Here is a 16306-nt window from a genome sequence, read left to right as displayed (position 1 = left end):
AGTTTTTTGTATATGCTTTATCCATAAAAATACATTAAAAAAATACTATAAAAAGACCAAAAATGTCCATAAATTTAATAAAATTAATTTTATATCAAAATATATCAGATAAATATTTTAATCGTAATCTTATAAATTATTTAACCAAGCTCAGTTTTTAACTTATTAATTACTAATTAAATTTGTGACATCACAAATGTGCAAAAAAAATACACACAAAATGACTTATTTTTAATATAAAAAACAAACTTTTTTTTACATATTAATCTTAAGTCAAAACTTACTAACAACATTGGCTTTTATGAATTGCTAGTTTTTGTGCAGCATCAGATTTAATTTTTTTCTCTTTCTTTTACATTAACTGCCATGACAACGAACATGCATTTTTGCTTGTTAATGGTTCCCTCAGCTTGAAAGAGGTAAAATTTGTAATTTTATCTGTTGACCAAAAGGTGGCGCTATTACCCTATTACACAGGCCTGTGCAAATAAAAAGCTTATTTTCAGGCTTTTTACATTGAGGTTTATGAAGGATGTCACCACACTATCGTTTGTGTGTTTGCATGTGTATTTTTGTGTTTGGTGTGTGTTAATGTGTGTATTCTGGCTTTCAAGGAGGATTTCTGGAAAGCCTGAACACACATGCTTGCACACATACAACCACACACAACCACACATACACATATACACAGACAAACACCTCTAATTATTCCATAGAAAGAAAGGTTAAAAAAAAAAAAGCTTGTAAATAAGCTTTATTTTGCTTAGGTGTGTGTAATGGGTCATTGGACCAATTTTTTACTGTTGACCGAAAAAAATGGGCCAGTGACCCATTACACAGTTTGGTATTATTTCTCCCTCATTTACATATCAGGGCAGTTTTTCCCCAATGACTGAAGTTTTTCAATTGCATGGCCATGAAAAAAAGCCCTGATATGTTAATGAGGAGGAAAATAATTAAAATTTAATTTGTGTTTGTAGTTATTTGTCTCACTTTCTCTGACAGTTTTAAGACATTATACTTTGTAGAAAACATATGCATTTGTGTTGTGTGTATTATATACAATATATATAAAATGTTGGACTCAAGTCTCTTTTTTTGTTTGTTTGTTTATCTTGCCTAATGCTTCAACCCGCACTCTGTCCTTTGTCTTGTTAACTGACTAAAACTGATTGTACCTTAAATAAACATTATATTGTATAGTATGTGTAGATATGTATGATAAAAACAGTGATAAACTAAAAGAAAATCAGAAATTATTCATTTATAATATTATGTTAGTTTATTTAAAAATCACTTCGCATTGACATTTGCCATTGCAACTGGTTTTGATTGTCAGATTGATATTATGTACAAATCATTTATGTTGTTAGATCATTAACATCCTCCATGTTCATACAATATGTTCTGAATAATGCATTCAACTGAATTTCAGACAATAATTACTAAATATAACAGTAACATGTATAACAAAGTAAACAGTTGTAACACTTTAATTAACATCAGTCAAAGAAATAATCCAACCATCTAAAACCATAAAAAAATCATAAGGCATGCAGATATATTGTTTATTAGAAACCATTAAAATCCCTCAATTTCATAATTCTAATAATTAAGGCATTCCATTCCAGTTTCTGCTTCACCTGAGCAATAACATTAGTGATAGAACTGTGAGTGATGGAGTTTGTCTTCTTCACAAATGCCAATATGTTTGCAGTGAAATTTGGCCAATTTTCCATTATTTAATATTAAACATGAGCTTCAGACTAATAAAAGCCTGATCTTTAGTGATTTGATTCCACACATCTGGATAAACAGCTGGCAATGCTTTATACCTTTCAGCAAATTCTTTATTGAATGTCACCAGCACATATTTCCAGTAATCTGAGGCTTCTATTGACATGTCAGGTGCAATATGCCAGTCTGGGTAATATTTCCGGTAGTCTTTGTAGGGATGATATTGGTAATTTGTGTCATGATTTCGAAATTTTCCATTGCCATGAACACTAGACGTACAGATCTCTTCACAAAGGATATTAGTCTTTATGTATCTGTACCTTCCAATGCCCTGTGGTCTGTGCACAGCTGCATGGTGTAGCTGATGTTCCTTTCCTCCTGCCTCACATGGTGTTTTGCAAAATGGACACTGCACTCCACATCCAAACACCCTCTTGAAAAGCTCATCCTGGGGTTTTACCGACACATTTTTCAGTGTACCTTTGATATCAGTTGACTCTGAGATCTCCTTTGATATTTGCTGTTTCAGGTCATCGATACATTCACAAAGACTTTTGGTGAATGGATCACAACAGCTTGTGTTCTGAAAGAGTACACTGTCCACTGTGCTCTTGGGTATTGTGATGACATCCCTCATAGTTTTGCAAAGATTCTGGATCAATTTTGTGGTACCTTCTGCATCATTAGGCAAAGGAGAGCCACTGGCTTCAAGCTTACATGTTTCCACTGCTTCAGTGATCTTTTTTATTATGATTTCCAGCTTCTTCGTTTTTAATTTTTGCAGAGATAAGTCTTTGGAAAAGTATTCAACAATGTGATTGTATATCCAGTCTTTCACATAATTCTTATAATGTATAATGTACTCTGTAAATTCATTGAAATTAGATTTTTCCAGCAGTTCCTTCTGAATGGTGTACTGAAATAGTGATCGTGAACTATACTCAGTAGATTTATTCTCCAAAACTGCATCAACAATGTCAGGTCCGATGGACTGGTCGATGTACTCAGTCACTGCTGGTTTGAGACAGAGCTGAGTAAAGTTTTGTGCTTTCTTTTGGCACTGATCCCTCTCTCTGTACAAATCAATAAAATTAGAGAGATATTGATTCTTAAGTTTCTGTAAATGCTTGACAGGATCTTGCTCAGAGAGATACTTCCTGTGCATCTCAAGGAATGTCCGAGAGGCAATTCCACAAATGTGCAATTTAAGCTCAATTTCAAATGTAGTATTGTATTTGTTATTTTCTTTTGTGAGGATTGCATCAATTTCATCAAGGACATCTTTTGTAAATGTTTCTTGGTAATCACTTTTGGAATGTGAACACTGTTCAATCATCCTTCTACAACTGTTAATGGCATCATCTGCAATAATCTGTAGAGCATGCTTTGTAGCCTTTTTTGTAAAAAAATCCTTTACAGCCTGTAAACCTTTTCCCGTATTTATATGTTTTTTCCTGGCTTTGAAAATGTCTTGCCCATAATGTGTCAAATTTGAAACATTCTGCAAATCCTCATTGACTTGGCGATTTCCTAGGCTTGCTCGCAATTGCTTCAAAACATCAGCGGAAACATCCCGTTCTTTTAGACCAGTGAAGTTTGCAATCTCTCTTCTCCACATTCTTTCAAAATCGGCTTTGAGATCCTCGTCAGGCACTTCATCATTGTGATCTTTGTACTTCTGAAGTAATTGCAGAACTTGGGATTCGACCATTGCAGCTTGCTTACTGTGTATCTCCTCTAATTTTGCAGTGTTTTTCTTCATCTCAATAGCCAGATCTAATCGTTTTTTCACTTCATTCATCATTTCAGTCTGCAGAGATTTAATGCTTTTGTTAAAATCAGTTTTGTATTTTTCCACCAAATGCACACTACGGTCTTTCCTTTTGTAGTAGTCTTTCAATTTCTTTGTCATTTCTTCTGATTGAATCATGAGCGCTTTTTCAGTTTTTTTGTTGAGTGCATCAACAACCCCATGAATACTGCTTGTTTCAGTGTTAGACAGTTGAACCTCTGCATTAGAAATCAAAGACAAGATATGTCTTCTAAAAGTCCATTCCCAGTCTGAAAACTCTTTGCAAAGGTTGTCATAGGCATTGGCCACAAGAGTGTTTCTGAAACTGAAGATGAAGTTCTCAAACTTCACTGCTTTCCATAAGCTACTGATCCATTGCAGGAACTCTGGAATCTGGAAGAGTTGTTCACCTTTTCTTGCTTTAAGCATCTCCAAAAGTTTTTTCTTAAAATCAAGAACAGCAACACTGTAGCCTGTATTAACTGGTGCCATTGGTGGTGTGCCATGCCATAGGCCTGGTATATACCAGTTATTCTTTTCCACATCATAATCCATAACATCAGTGAAGTTCTTCACATGAGGCTTCTTTTCCATCTCAGCTGCAATCAGTGTCATTTCATTTAACTGGTCCAGAAGCTTTTGTCTGTCTGTCATGTTTTTCTCATGTGCTGATACACCAGCAACATTTTGATGAACAAAGTGGCAGACTGTTTTTTTACCAATTTCCTTCATCCGTAAAAAAGCATGAACTGCTATCTGCAAGACATCCTTCATCTCTGTGGAATTCTCCATTGCTACATTTATGATGGTTACGTCACTAAGACCAATCACAAAGGTAGCTAATTCGTTGTCATGATCATAACTGTCTTCCAATTGTGCCAGTGCTGGTGATTTCAAACCCTCTGTATCAATCAGAAGGACAAAGTCACAAAGTAACTCTTCCTTCAAGTCTTCACCCACAGGTAGGAGAATCATAAATGCTCCACGTGTGCATCTTCCACTACCTACTGCAAATTGGACTCCAAACATAGTGTTGAGCAGTGTTGATTTACCAGAACTCTGAACTCCTAACACAGTTATAACCAGCAAACGGCTCCTTTCCTTAACCATCTTGTGAAGCTCCGTGAGAACATCGCTCACCCATTTCTCTGGGATATTTGATGCATCTCCATCAAGTATTTCAAGAGGAAATCCAGCCAGAAGCAGTTTGGCAGCCAGAGTAGGAAGATTGCTCATTTTATCAGTTATTTTGTGTGAACCAAATGAAGCAGCCTCATAGATTTGTCCCAGCTCTCTCAGGTAATGCTCGATGCCAAGAGAAGCGTCAATCAGCTCCTGGTCTAATTGGGCTACAGCATCTCTGTCTTTCTTTTGTTCACACTCTCTGTATTTGTGCCGAAGGTCTGTCATGTGTTTGCGTGATCGCATGTCCAGCTTTATTCCCAGCCATCTGAGAAAATAGGCTCTCTCGATATCATCTGAGGTTGACAATGCCTTTATTAAGATGTCCATTGTTTTTGTAATCTTATGGTTGCTTTGTTTGTTTCGAATTTCTTCTTTTTCATTTTGAAGTTGGGCCTTATACTCCTCCAAACTCAACTCCCCTGAATGTTGTAATCGACATTGCTCTTTTTCTATCTGAGCCAGTCTTTTCCAGTTTTCACCTTGCAGTGGCAGCTGTGTCTTTTTATATTCCACTATGGGACGAACTCCAATGCATTTCATGATTTCCTCTGCTGTTTTGTTTGCTGACACACAGGCTGTGCTATCATTTTCATCAATTCTAAGGCCTAAATTTTGAGCAATTGTCTTCATAGACTCAATTTCACATGCCCTGTGATGCTCACCCAGCACTTTTGTAATAGAAGAACTGATCCTCATTGAAAATGTAGCAAAATTCATGTTTTGGCTTTTCTGAATGATGTGATCTCTTTCCAGTTGCAGAGTATCAACTGCTGCTTTGATTGATGACTTTATTTTCTCATTCATATTTCCTGGAGTGTTGACCACAAGAAAGCATTTGGACTTCATTTCTTGTAAAGAGGCAAACAACATTTGTTCGTTTTCATCAACACTGTCTAGGAACACAAAGACAGCTGTTGACACCTGAGAAAGGAAACTGAATTGGGTTTCGAATGCACAAACATCTCCTCTTAAATTAGCAAAAACCACTGGCTCAGGAAAGACATCAATGGTTTTGTTTCCACATGGCAAACTCCAGCATATTTCAACCATGCCATTAGAGATGACTCTTGGAGTAGATCCTCCGATCATTTCTTGATAACAAAAAAAATCCTGGTGCTGCTGTGAATTTTTTAACACTTGGTTCAACACCTTTGACTTGGTCAAGCTGCAGTTGCTTAACCTTACAAATGATATCATAGGAATTTTTGCATGAACAACACTGTCTTCAACAAACCCTTTAGATTCTGTCATTGAGTGGGGACGCCATTCTTTCAGGATACCTCTAAGAGCCCATAACATCAGAGTGCATTGATTATGAACTCCTTGAGGTAACAAAAATGGCACTGCAAACTGGCACATTGACATTTTTAGTGCCATTTCTTGCTGAAGGAAACTGTCAGCACAGGCGAAGAGTGCAGTGTGTACATCTAGGAGATTTGGGGTAGAATCACAGCTCTGTTCAGCAAACAAATCGTTTGTTTCCTTATTTCCACCAGGTGAACAAATTACAGTTCGGGAATCTGAATTAACCATTAGCAGTTTGCGAAGGAAAGCCTCTGGTATCTCGTGCAGTGACTGAACGTCTTTATCAGATAAACTGACATTGTTGATCTCCAGCAAAGACTTCAGAGTCAGCATGTTTGGGTAGTAATTTCTAAGTCCCAATGTTGTCAGAAATGATATAAGATGATCTGGAAGTTAAGAGAAATTTATATCAATATAAATTTTACTACTTTTTAGAAAATCTGTTGGTCTTCAGATCTGCTAAGCTAATAAGTCATGGTCGTTCATATATGCTACCAAATTTATGTCAATCTAGAGAACTACTATAATTGAAGAGAAATAAATTAGGCGAGTATTCTCCATTTCAGCCATTTAACTTTAATATGTATTTCAATATTTTAAATAGTCAGGCTGTTGAATATTATGTATATTTTATGTTTTATTCCACTAATATTTTATTCCAATCATTAATAAGTAGTCAGTAAGTGAATAAGTCAGTAATTCAGAAAAATAACATAATTAATAATATAGTTAAATATTAGGGTTTTTTTTTAATAAAAGTGAATTTGAGTTTTACTTTTCTCTCGCTTGATGCATTATTGTGACCACTTCAGTTTTTACTCACCCTCTTTCTGCCTTGCCTCCATTGGTGCTGATCCTGATCCACAGTCTTTAACTAAAGAAAATATGTTTATTTAAGAAGTTGGCAAGTATATGTACTTAATCAAGAACAATAATGGATAAATTATTTCAGTGAACATTCCATGTTTAAAAAAGCTAGTGTGTAATACATACTTTCATCTGTGTCTCGTGTTTTAAATATAAGTTCTCGGATATTAGTTGAAATTACATTTGAAAAAAAGTTTTTGATGATTCTAAAGATTTTGGTTTCTTTGTTTATCCCCAAACCTATGCGGGAGATGTGACACTTTCTCCATGATGCATCTCTATGCATACTAAAGTAATTGTTCTTATTTCTATATTTTTGGATACAATAAATAGACATGGTATTAGCTCTTAATGACTCATCATGTCACTATCTGGTTTAACCCAGAAGAGCGCGGGTTCTTAGTTTTGTTCCTTTAAAGGGTTTCTTCATCATGTATGCTCAGAGAGATACTTCATGCCACCACTTCTTCATGCCTTTCTCAGTAAGTAACCACAAATGAATTAAATGAACTACTAAATTAAATAGATGGCAGACTACCATACCATGTAAGTCTACTTGAATCTAAAACATAGGTTTCATGCATGGTTTACCTCATAGACTGCGATGGTAAGATTGTAGAGGAATGTACTATAGAGGCTGGATATTTCCTCTCCCCCAGTAATAACCAAAATTATATTTTCAATATCACAGCAGGATGCATTAAAAATATGTAAACAAATAACTCAAAATATAACAATTTTTGCAAACGGAAAGTCAAAACCTGCTTACATAACACTGCTTATATTAGTCATGCTCATCTAAAACAAAAGTGAAACCAAAATCCTAACTACTCTGTACTCCCCTCGCTAACTAGAATACAGGGCGAGGCACCGCCCCTTACCCGAGGTCTCTAGACACGGAAGTATACTACGTGGTGAACAATGTATTAGCGCGCTCCTTCTCACCTCTTTCAGCCCCGTACGTATAACAAAATTGAAAACCAAGAACATAAATCGCACTGCCAAAACACACAGCAGATAACTTTCTAACAATTATCCAACAACTCGCTAACCAACAACCCAACAATGAGTTGATGCGACGTTCGCGCTTTTATGGTCGCGGACTTCTTCCAGGGCGGTGTCCGTACGCTGCGTTTCCGCCCTGCACCGACCGGTATTTGGTAAACCACATCGCGCTCACGCAGCCGATCCGCTGTAACACAAGCAAATAAAACACACCTGCAAAATACGTGCCTTGGCACGTAACAAGCGGTTCCCCCTTCGCACTCTTAAAGCAAGGACAGTTGTACAAGAACTAATTAAGTTCTGCTCTCTATTCAAAGGTGATCCAGTCAGATCAAGGCACTAATTTCACATCTAAAGAATTTTCACATGTTAAATGAGTTGGGTATTAAGCACCAATTGGCTAGTACCTACCACCCGGAATCCCAAGGTGCATTGGAGCGATTCCATCAGACTCTGAAGTCAATGCGCCGAAAATTTTGTTTTGAGACTGGTAATGAATGGGTTGAAGGCTTACCGTTGATTATGTTTGCTGCAAGGGAGAGTGTCCAAGAGTCACTGGGTTTCAGTCCAGCAGATCTGGTGTTTGGATACACCATAAGAGGTCCTCTTAACTGATATTATAACCACATTTTTTCATGTTCATTTATCCATGACATGAAACATGCATTCTTGCTTGTTAATGGTTCCTTCGGCTTGGAATAGGTAAAATTTGTCATTTTTTACTGTTGACCAAGAGGTCAACAGTAACCCCATTACCCTATTACACAGGCCTGTGCAAAAAATTTAGTTACATTGAGTTTTATGAAGGATATCAGCATACTATGATACTGATATGTAAATAAGGGAAAAATAATTAAAATTCAATTTAAGTGTCTGTAGTTGTTAATTTTCTTCGCTCAATGAAGACACACTTTCTCTGACAGTTTTAAGACATTATACTTTGTAGAAAGCATATGCATTTGTGTTGTCTATATATTACACACACACACACACACACACACACACACACACACGTATACATATATACACACACACATATATATATATATAGGCCTCAAGTCTTTTTTTTGTTTGTTTGTTTGTTTGTTTGTTCGTTTATCTTGCCTAATGCTTCAACCCACACTCTGTCCTTTGTCTTTATATGGTCACTGTCGCGAGAACGATCGAACACCGCTAGGAGGCGAGACTGCATCAACTTCATTGTAACTTCATTGTAACTTTTAAACATTAAATCCTCTAAACACGGTTAAATTATATACTGTTTGAAAGCTTAGCTTAGACTCTCAGGATTTTATTAAGCCCACACACAAAGCATAATATGATTTATAGCAGTCATAGTAATTTAACCATTTCATAGCCACCTGAACTAGGCAGCGCTAGTTCGGTTTGTTTACTGACCTTTAAATGCAATTTCCCTTTTTTCACATTGTCACTAATGTTAATGTATTTTCCAAAACAAATGCTTGTAAAAAAAAATTGCCAAAAGTCCAAGGAATTGGAATAGGTAATAAGCCTTTGAATCCAAAACGCTTTGCTCGCCTCACAAGTATTACGTTTCTCACCGAAAACTGTAAACAGCGGTTAACTTCCGTCCATTGTTTCAGCTCTCACTTCTCATTGGAGGCTTATAAAACTACACTTGGGCGTCAGATTTGTAGTCCAGGGTCTAACGATTCAAACAAGCTCTCTCATGAGCCAATCTGTGCTATTGGTGCAGAGATAGGCAGCTAAGAAGCCAATGAGGTCTTTCCATGCTATGTGGGACACCCTCCCTTTGACTGAAGGGAGATTTGATGGTTCGCGAGCGTCATAGCTCTTTAGCCAATAAGGAGACGATTCCAATGAGATGCAACATGATAAATCTGGTGAGGGTGGGCTGTGCAATGAGCATGTGCATATTAATTTTTTTCAACTTCATTGCAATTCTTGAACTTTTCACACTCTCACACCTCAGGGTGTCAGTTTACAGGCCTTTTTTTCACAGCAGGCTTCTAGGCAGAGGGGTTCTCTTTGTTATAGGACTTTTGAACTAAGCATGCAGTCTTTTTATACAAAGTTGTACAATAAACAAATAAATAAGAAAAACATGAACGGACGGACATGTCCGTAGAAAAATATTCATATAAAACCATTTTTGAGTCTTTTGACTTAATTTTTTTTTTGGTGAAAGCCAAGACATGTGGCTATGACCCTCAGTTGTTGTTTACCTCCCATCATTAAATACAGCAATGTATTTAACAACTCAGAAGGAAATAAAAACCCTCCATTCTTGCCTCTGTAACTCTGTGTCAGTAAGGCCTAGAAGCACCCTGACACTTGTATCAGAAACTAGAGACTCTCTTCTTTCCAATGAGACCAGGCTGTGTGTCAAAGTATATGGGAGCTGTACCACTTTTTTTGGTGGGTATGTCATCTAGGAGAAAATCATGAAAATAGGGGGGCGCCATGTAAGAGTTTTAACTGACTAAAACTGATTGTACCTTAAACAAGTATTATACTGTATGATATGTGTAGATATGTATGATAAAAACAGTGATAAACTAAACGAAAACCAAAAATTATTCATTTATTATATTATTAGTTTATTTATAAATCACAATTTATCATTAACATACTCCTATGTTCATACAGTATGTTCATACAATAATAATACATTCAACTAAATTTCAGAAAATAATTACTAACTATAACCGTAACATGTACAGTATAACAAAGTAAACATTTGAATTAACATCAGTCAAAGAAATAATCCAACCATCTAAATAATCCAACCATCTAAAACCATAAAAAAATCATAAGGCATACAGATATAATGTTTATTAGAAACTGTTTAAATCCCCCAATATAATAATCCTAATAACATTGATTCAGGCATAACTATTGCTCCAGTTTCTGTGTCACCTGAGCAATAACATAAGTGATAAAACTTTGAGTGATGGACTTTGTCTTCGTCACCAATTTCAATATGTTTGCAGTGAAATTTTGGCAGTTTATCATTATTTAATATTAAACATGAGCTTCAGACTATTAAAAGCCTGATCTTTATTGATTTGATTCCACACATCTGGATAAACAGCTGGCAATGCTATATACCTTTCAGCAAATTCTTTATTGAATGTCACCAGCACATATTTCCAGTAATCTGAGGCTTCTATTGACATGTCAGGTGCAATATGCCAGTCTGGGTAATATTTCTGGTAGTCTTTGTAGGGATGAGGTTGGAAATTTGTGTCATGATTTAGAAATGTTCCATTGGCATGAACACTAGATGTGCAGATCTCTTCACAAAGGATATTAGTCTTTCTATTTCTGTACATGCCAATGCCTTGTGGTCTGTGCACAGCTGCATGGTGTAGCTGATGTTCCTTCCCTCCTGCTTCACATGGTGTTTTGCAAATTGGACACTGCACTCCACATCCAAACACCCTCTTGAAAAGCTCATCCTGGGGTTTTACTGACACATTTTTCAGTGTCTCTTTGATATCAGTTGACTCTGAGATCTCCTTTGATATTTGCTGTTTCAGGTCATCAATACATTCACAGAGACTTTTGATAAATGGATCACAACAGCTTGTGTTCTGAAAGAGTACACTGTCCACTGTGCTCATGGGTATTGCTATGACATGCCTCATAGTTTTGCAAAGCTTTCGGATTAATTTTGTGATACCTTCTGCATCATTAGGCAAAGGAGAGCCACTGGCTTCAAACTTACAAGTTTACACTGCTTCAGTGATCTTTTTTATTATGATTTCCACCCTCTTCATTTTTAATTTTTGCAGAGATAATTCTTTGGAAAAGCATCCAACAATGTGATTGTATATCCAGTCTTTCACATAATTCTCATAATGTAAAATGTACTCTGTAAATTCATTGAAATTAGATTTTTTCCAGCAGTTCCTTCTGAATGGTGTACTGAAATAGTGATCGTGAACTATACTCAGTAGATTTATTCTCCAAAACTGCATCAACAATGTCAGGTCCGATGGACTGGTCGATGTACTCAGTCACTGCTGGTTTGAGACAGAGCTGAGTAAAGTTTTGTGCTTTCTTTTGGCACTGATCCCTCTCTCTGTACAAATCAATAAAATTATAGAGATATTGATTCTTAAGTTTCTGTAAATGCTTGACAGGATCTTGCTCAGAGAGATACTTCCTGTGCATCTCAAAGAATTTCCGAGAGGCAATTCCACAAATGTGCAATTTAAGCTCAATTTCAAATGTAGTATTGTATTTGTTATTTTCTTTTGTGAGGATTGCATCAATTTCATCAAGGACATCTTTTGTAAATGTTTCTTGGTAATCACTTTTGGAATGTGAACACTGTTCAATCATCCTTCTACAACTGTTAATGGCATCATCTGCAATAATCTGTAGAGCATGCTTTGTAGACTTTTTTGTAAATAAATCCATTATAGCCTGAAAAGGACCATTTCTAAGGACGTATTTATATGTTTTTTCCTGGCTTTGAAAACGTCCTGCCCATAATGTGTCAAATTTGTAACATTCTGCAAGTCCTCATTGACTTGGCGATTTCCTAGGCTTGCTCACAATTGCTTCAAAACATCAGCGGAAACATCCCTTTCTTTTAGACCAGTGAAGTTTGCAATCTCTCTTCTCCACATTCTTTCAAAATCGGCTTTGAGATCCTCGTCAGACACTTCATCATTGTGATCTTTGTACTTCTGAAGTAATTGCAGAACTTGGGATTCGACCATTGCAGCTTGCTTACTGTGTATCTCCTCTAATTTTGCAGTGTTTTTCTTCATCTCAATAGCCAGATCTAATCGTTTTTTCACTTCATTCTTCATTTCAGTCTGCAGAGATTTAATGCTTTTGTTAAAATCAGTTTTGTATTTTTCCACCAAAAGCACACTACGGTCTTTCCTTTTGTAGTAGTCTTTCAATTTCTTTGTCATTTCTTCTGATTGAATCATGAGCTCTTTTTCAGTTTTTTTGTTAAGTGCATCAACAACCCCGTGAATACTGCTTGTTTCAGTGTTAGACAGTTGAACCTCTGCTTTAGAAATCAAAGACAAGATATGTCTTCTAAGAGACCATTCCCAGTCTCAAAACTCTTTGCAAAGACTGTCATAGGCATGGGCCACAAGATGAAACTGAAGATGAACTTCTCAAACTTCACCACTTTCCATAAGCTACTGATCCATTGCAGGAACTCTGGAATCTGGAAGAGTTGTTCAGCTTTTCTTGCTTTAAGCATCTCCAAGAGTTTTTTCTTAAAATCAAGAACAGCAACACTGTAGCCTGTATTAACTGGTGCCATTGGTGGTGTACCATGCCATAGGCCTGGTATATACCAGTTATTCTTTTCTACATCATAATCCATAACATCAGTGAAGTACTTCACATGAGGCTTCTTTTCCATCTCAGCTGCAATCAGTGTCATCTCATTTAACTGGTCCAGAAGCTTTTGTCTGTCTGTCATGTTTTTCTCATGTGCTGATACACCAGCAACATTTTGATGAACAAAGTGGCAGACTGTTTTTTTACCAATTTCCTTCAACCGTAAAAAAGCATGAACTGCTATCTGCAAGATATCCTTCATCTCTGTAGAATTTTCCATTGCTACATTTATGATGGTTACGTCACTAAGACCAATCACAAAGGTAGCTAATTCGTTGTCATGATCATAACTGTCTTCCAGTTGTGCCAGTGCTGGTGATTTCAAACCCTCTGTATCAATCAGAAGGACAAAGTCACAAAGTAACTCTTCCTTCAAGTCTTCACCCACAGGTAGGAGAATCATAAATGCTCCACATGTGCATCTTCCACTACCTACTGCAAACTGGACTCCAAACATAAGTGTTAAGTAGTGTTGATTTATTTACCAGAACTCTGAACCCCTAACACTAACAATAACCAGCAAACGGCTCCTTTCCTTAACCATCTTGTGAAGCTCCATGAGAACATCACTCACCCATTTCTCTGGGATATTTGATGCATCTCCATCAAGTATTTCAAGAGGAAATCCAGCCAGAAGCAGTTTGGCAGCCAGAGTGGGAAGATTGCTCATTTTATCAGTTATTTTGTGTGAACCAAATGAAGCAGCCTCATAGATTTGTCCCAGCTCTCTCAGGTAATGCTCGATGCCAAGAGAAGCGTCAATCAGTTCCTGGTCTAATTGGGCTATAGCATCTCTGTCTTTCTTCTGTTCACACTCTCTGTATTTGTGCCGAAGGTCTGTCATGTGTTTGCGTGATAGCATGTCCAGCTTTAGTCCCAACCATCTGAGAAAATAGGCTCGCTCGATATCATCTGAGGTTGACAATGCCTTTATTAAGATGTCCATTGTTTTTGTAATCTTATGGTTGCTTTGTTTGTTTCGAATTTCTTCTTTTTCATTTTGAAGTTGGGCCCTATACTCCTCCAAACTCAACTCCCCTGAATGTTGTAATCGACATTGCTCTTTTTCTATCTGAAACAGTCTTTTCCAGTTTTCACCTTGCAGTGGCAGATGTGAATTTTTATATTCCACTATGGGGCGAACTCCAATGCATTTCATGATTTCCTCTGCTGTTTTGTTTGCTGACACACAGGCTGTGCTATCATTTTCCTCAATTCTGAGGCCTAAATTCTGAGCAACTGTCTTCATAGCCTCAATTTCACATGCTCTGTGATGTTCACCCAGCACTTTTGTAATGGAAGAACTGATCATCTTTGAAAATGTAACAAAATTCATGGTTTGGCTTTTCTGAATGATGTGATCTCTTTCCAATTGCAGAGTATCCAATGCTGCTTTAATTGATGACTTTATTTTCTCACTCATATTTCCTGGAGTGTTGACCACTCGAAAGCATTTGGACTTCATTTCTTGTAAAGAGGCAAACAACCTTTGTTCGTTTTCATCAACACTGTCTAGGAACATAAAGACAGCTGTTGACACCTGAGAAAGGAAAAAGAATTGGGTTTCGAATGTGCACACATCTCTTAAATTAGCAAAAACCACTGGCTCAGGAAAGACATCAATGGTTTTGTTTCCACATGGCAAACTCCAGCATATTTCAACCATGCCATTAGAGATTAATCTTGAAGCAGATCCTCCGATCATTTCTTGATAACAAAAAAAATCTGCTGTGAATTTTTTAACACTTGGTTCAACACCTTTGACTTGGTCAAGCTGCAGTTGCTTAGCCTTACAAATGATATCATAGGAATTTTTGCATGAACAACACTGTCTTCAACAAACCCTTTAGATTCTGTCATTGAGTGGGGACACCATTCTTTCAGGATACCTCTAAGAGCCCATAACATCAGAATGCATTGATTATGAGCACTTTGAGGCAACACAAATGGCACTGCAAACTGGCACATTGACATTTTTAGTGCCATTTCTTGCTGAAGGAAACTGTGGTAGAATCACAGCTCTGCTCAGCAAACAAATCGTTTGTTTCCTTATTTTCACCAGGTGAACAAATTACAGTTCGGGAATCTGAATTAACCATTAGCAGCTTGCGAAGGAAAGCCTCTGGTATCTCGTGCAGTGACTGAACGTCTTTATCAGATAAACTGGCACTGTTGATCTCCAGCAAAGTCTTCAGAGTCAGCTTATTTGGGAAGTATTTTTTAAGTCCCAGCGTTTTCAGAATTTGAGTTTCTCTTTTTCCCCTTAATGTTATTCCACATTATTGTTGTCACCTCAGTTTTTACTCACCTTTTTGCTGCTTTGACTCCATCTGTGCTGATCCCAAATCACGGATTTTACTAAAGGAAAAAGATTAATTAAGCAGTTAGCAACTATATGTTGTTCTGTCACGGTTTTTTAACACGATTAGATGGTAAGTATACGTGATAAATCAAAAACAATTATGGATAAATATTACAATGAAAAAACATATTTTCAGTACTTAAAATGCTAATCTGTAGTACATACTTTTATCTGCATCATCTGTGTCAACAATAAGTTAGTTGTTTTCTATGCATTTTCAGAAGTCCCTGGAGAAAAACAAAACATGATCAGTATACTTTTTAGAGCTGCATTTCAAACAAGAAGTGCTTCTTTTATTTTGATTCAGCCTGGAGTTCTTCAAAACAGCTGAGTCACTAATTAGTTTACTCATCTTTATTATAAACATCCTGGAATATATCCTGGAGTGAAGCAGGAATATACCTTGGATGAGGCTTCAGTCCATGCCAGGGCATATGGGGAGACCAGAGCTGTGAGGTGGTAATGCTCAGCACTGTACTTTGCTGCCAATGCTGCTACTTTCATTAAAAAATCTTCTTGTATTGAAAAACACAGAACACATAATTCAAATTGATAACACTTTAAATGGATTGACAACTTTCTGCAAAGCAAATTATTTACTGATGGCCAAGGATACAGAATTTAAGGGCTGTCCAAATTCCTTGAGATAGGCAGGACTGGAAATAGTGTATTTTAGCATCTGTTTGGCAATG

The 16306-nt window shown here is 36.8% G+C and overlaps 2 protein-coding genes and 1 pseudogene across 6 annotated transcripts; all 3 read right to left on the bottom strand.

Annotated features, from left to right (window-relative positions):
* Window positions 1–1259: 1259 nt before the first annotated feature.
* LOC113663293 (up-regulator of cell proliferation-like) lies at window positions 1260–9771 on the bottom strand. 5 transcript variants are annotated; one of them, XM_047821708.1, is made up of 4 exons: window positions 9290–9771; window positions 7478–8467; window positions 6843–6893; window positions 1260–6405 (listed from the first exon to the last, which is right to left on the bottom strand). In XM_047821708.1, the coding sequence occupies exons 3-4, from the start codon at window positions 6862–6864 to the stop codon at window positions 1739–1741; spliced, it is 4689 nt and encodes a 1562-aa protein (XP_047677664.1). In that variant the 5' UTR covers window positions 6865–6893; window positions 7478–8467; window positions 9290–9771; the 3' UTR covers window positions 1260–1738. The 5 variants fall into 5 exon arrangements, with proteins under 5 accessions (XP_047677664.1, XP_047677667.1, XP_047677665.1 ...); XM_047821711.1 differs by having other exon boundaries at window positions 7832–8467; XM_047821709.1 differs by having other exon boundaries at window positions 8406–8467.
* A 702-nt stretch (window positions 9772–10473) lies between these two features.
* On the bottom strand, window positions 10474–11523 carry LOC113663296 (interferon-induced very large GTPase 1-like). Its single transcript, XM_027178515.2, has one exon. The coding sequence runs from the start codon at window positions 11521–11523 to the stop codon at window positions 10888–10890; it is 636 nt and encodes a 211-aa protein (XP_027034316.1). The 3' UTR covers window positions 10474–10887.
* A 912-nt stretch (window positions 11524–12435) lies between these two features.
* Window positions 12436–16048, bottom strand: LOC113663295 (annotated as a pseudogene).
* Window positions 16049–16306: the final 258 nt, after the last annotated feature.

Source organism: Tachysurus fulvidraco, chromosome 12 (genome assembly GCF_022655615.1).
Source record: "Tachysurus fulvidraco isolate hzauxx_2018 chromosome 12, HZAU_PFXX_2.0, whole genome shotgun sequence".
In the NCBI taxonomy this organism is placed as follows: Eukaryota; Metazoa; Chordata; class Actinopteri; order Siluriformes; family Bagridae; genus Tachysurus; species Tachysurus fulvidraco.
Note: the sequence above shows the minus strand (reverse complement) of the source record. Positions and strands in the feature narration are given on the sequence as shown.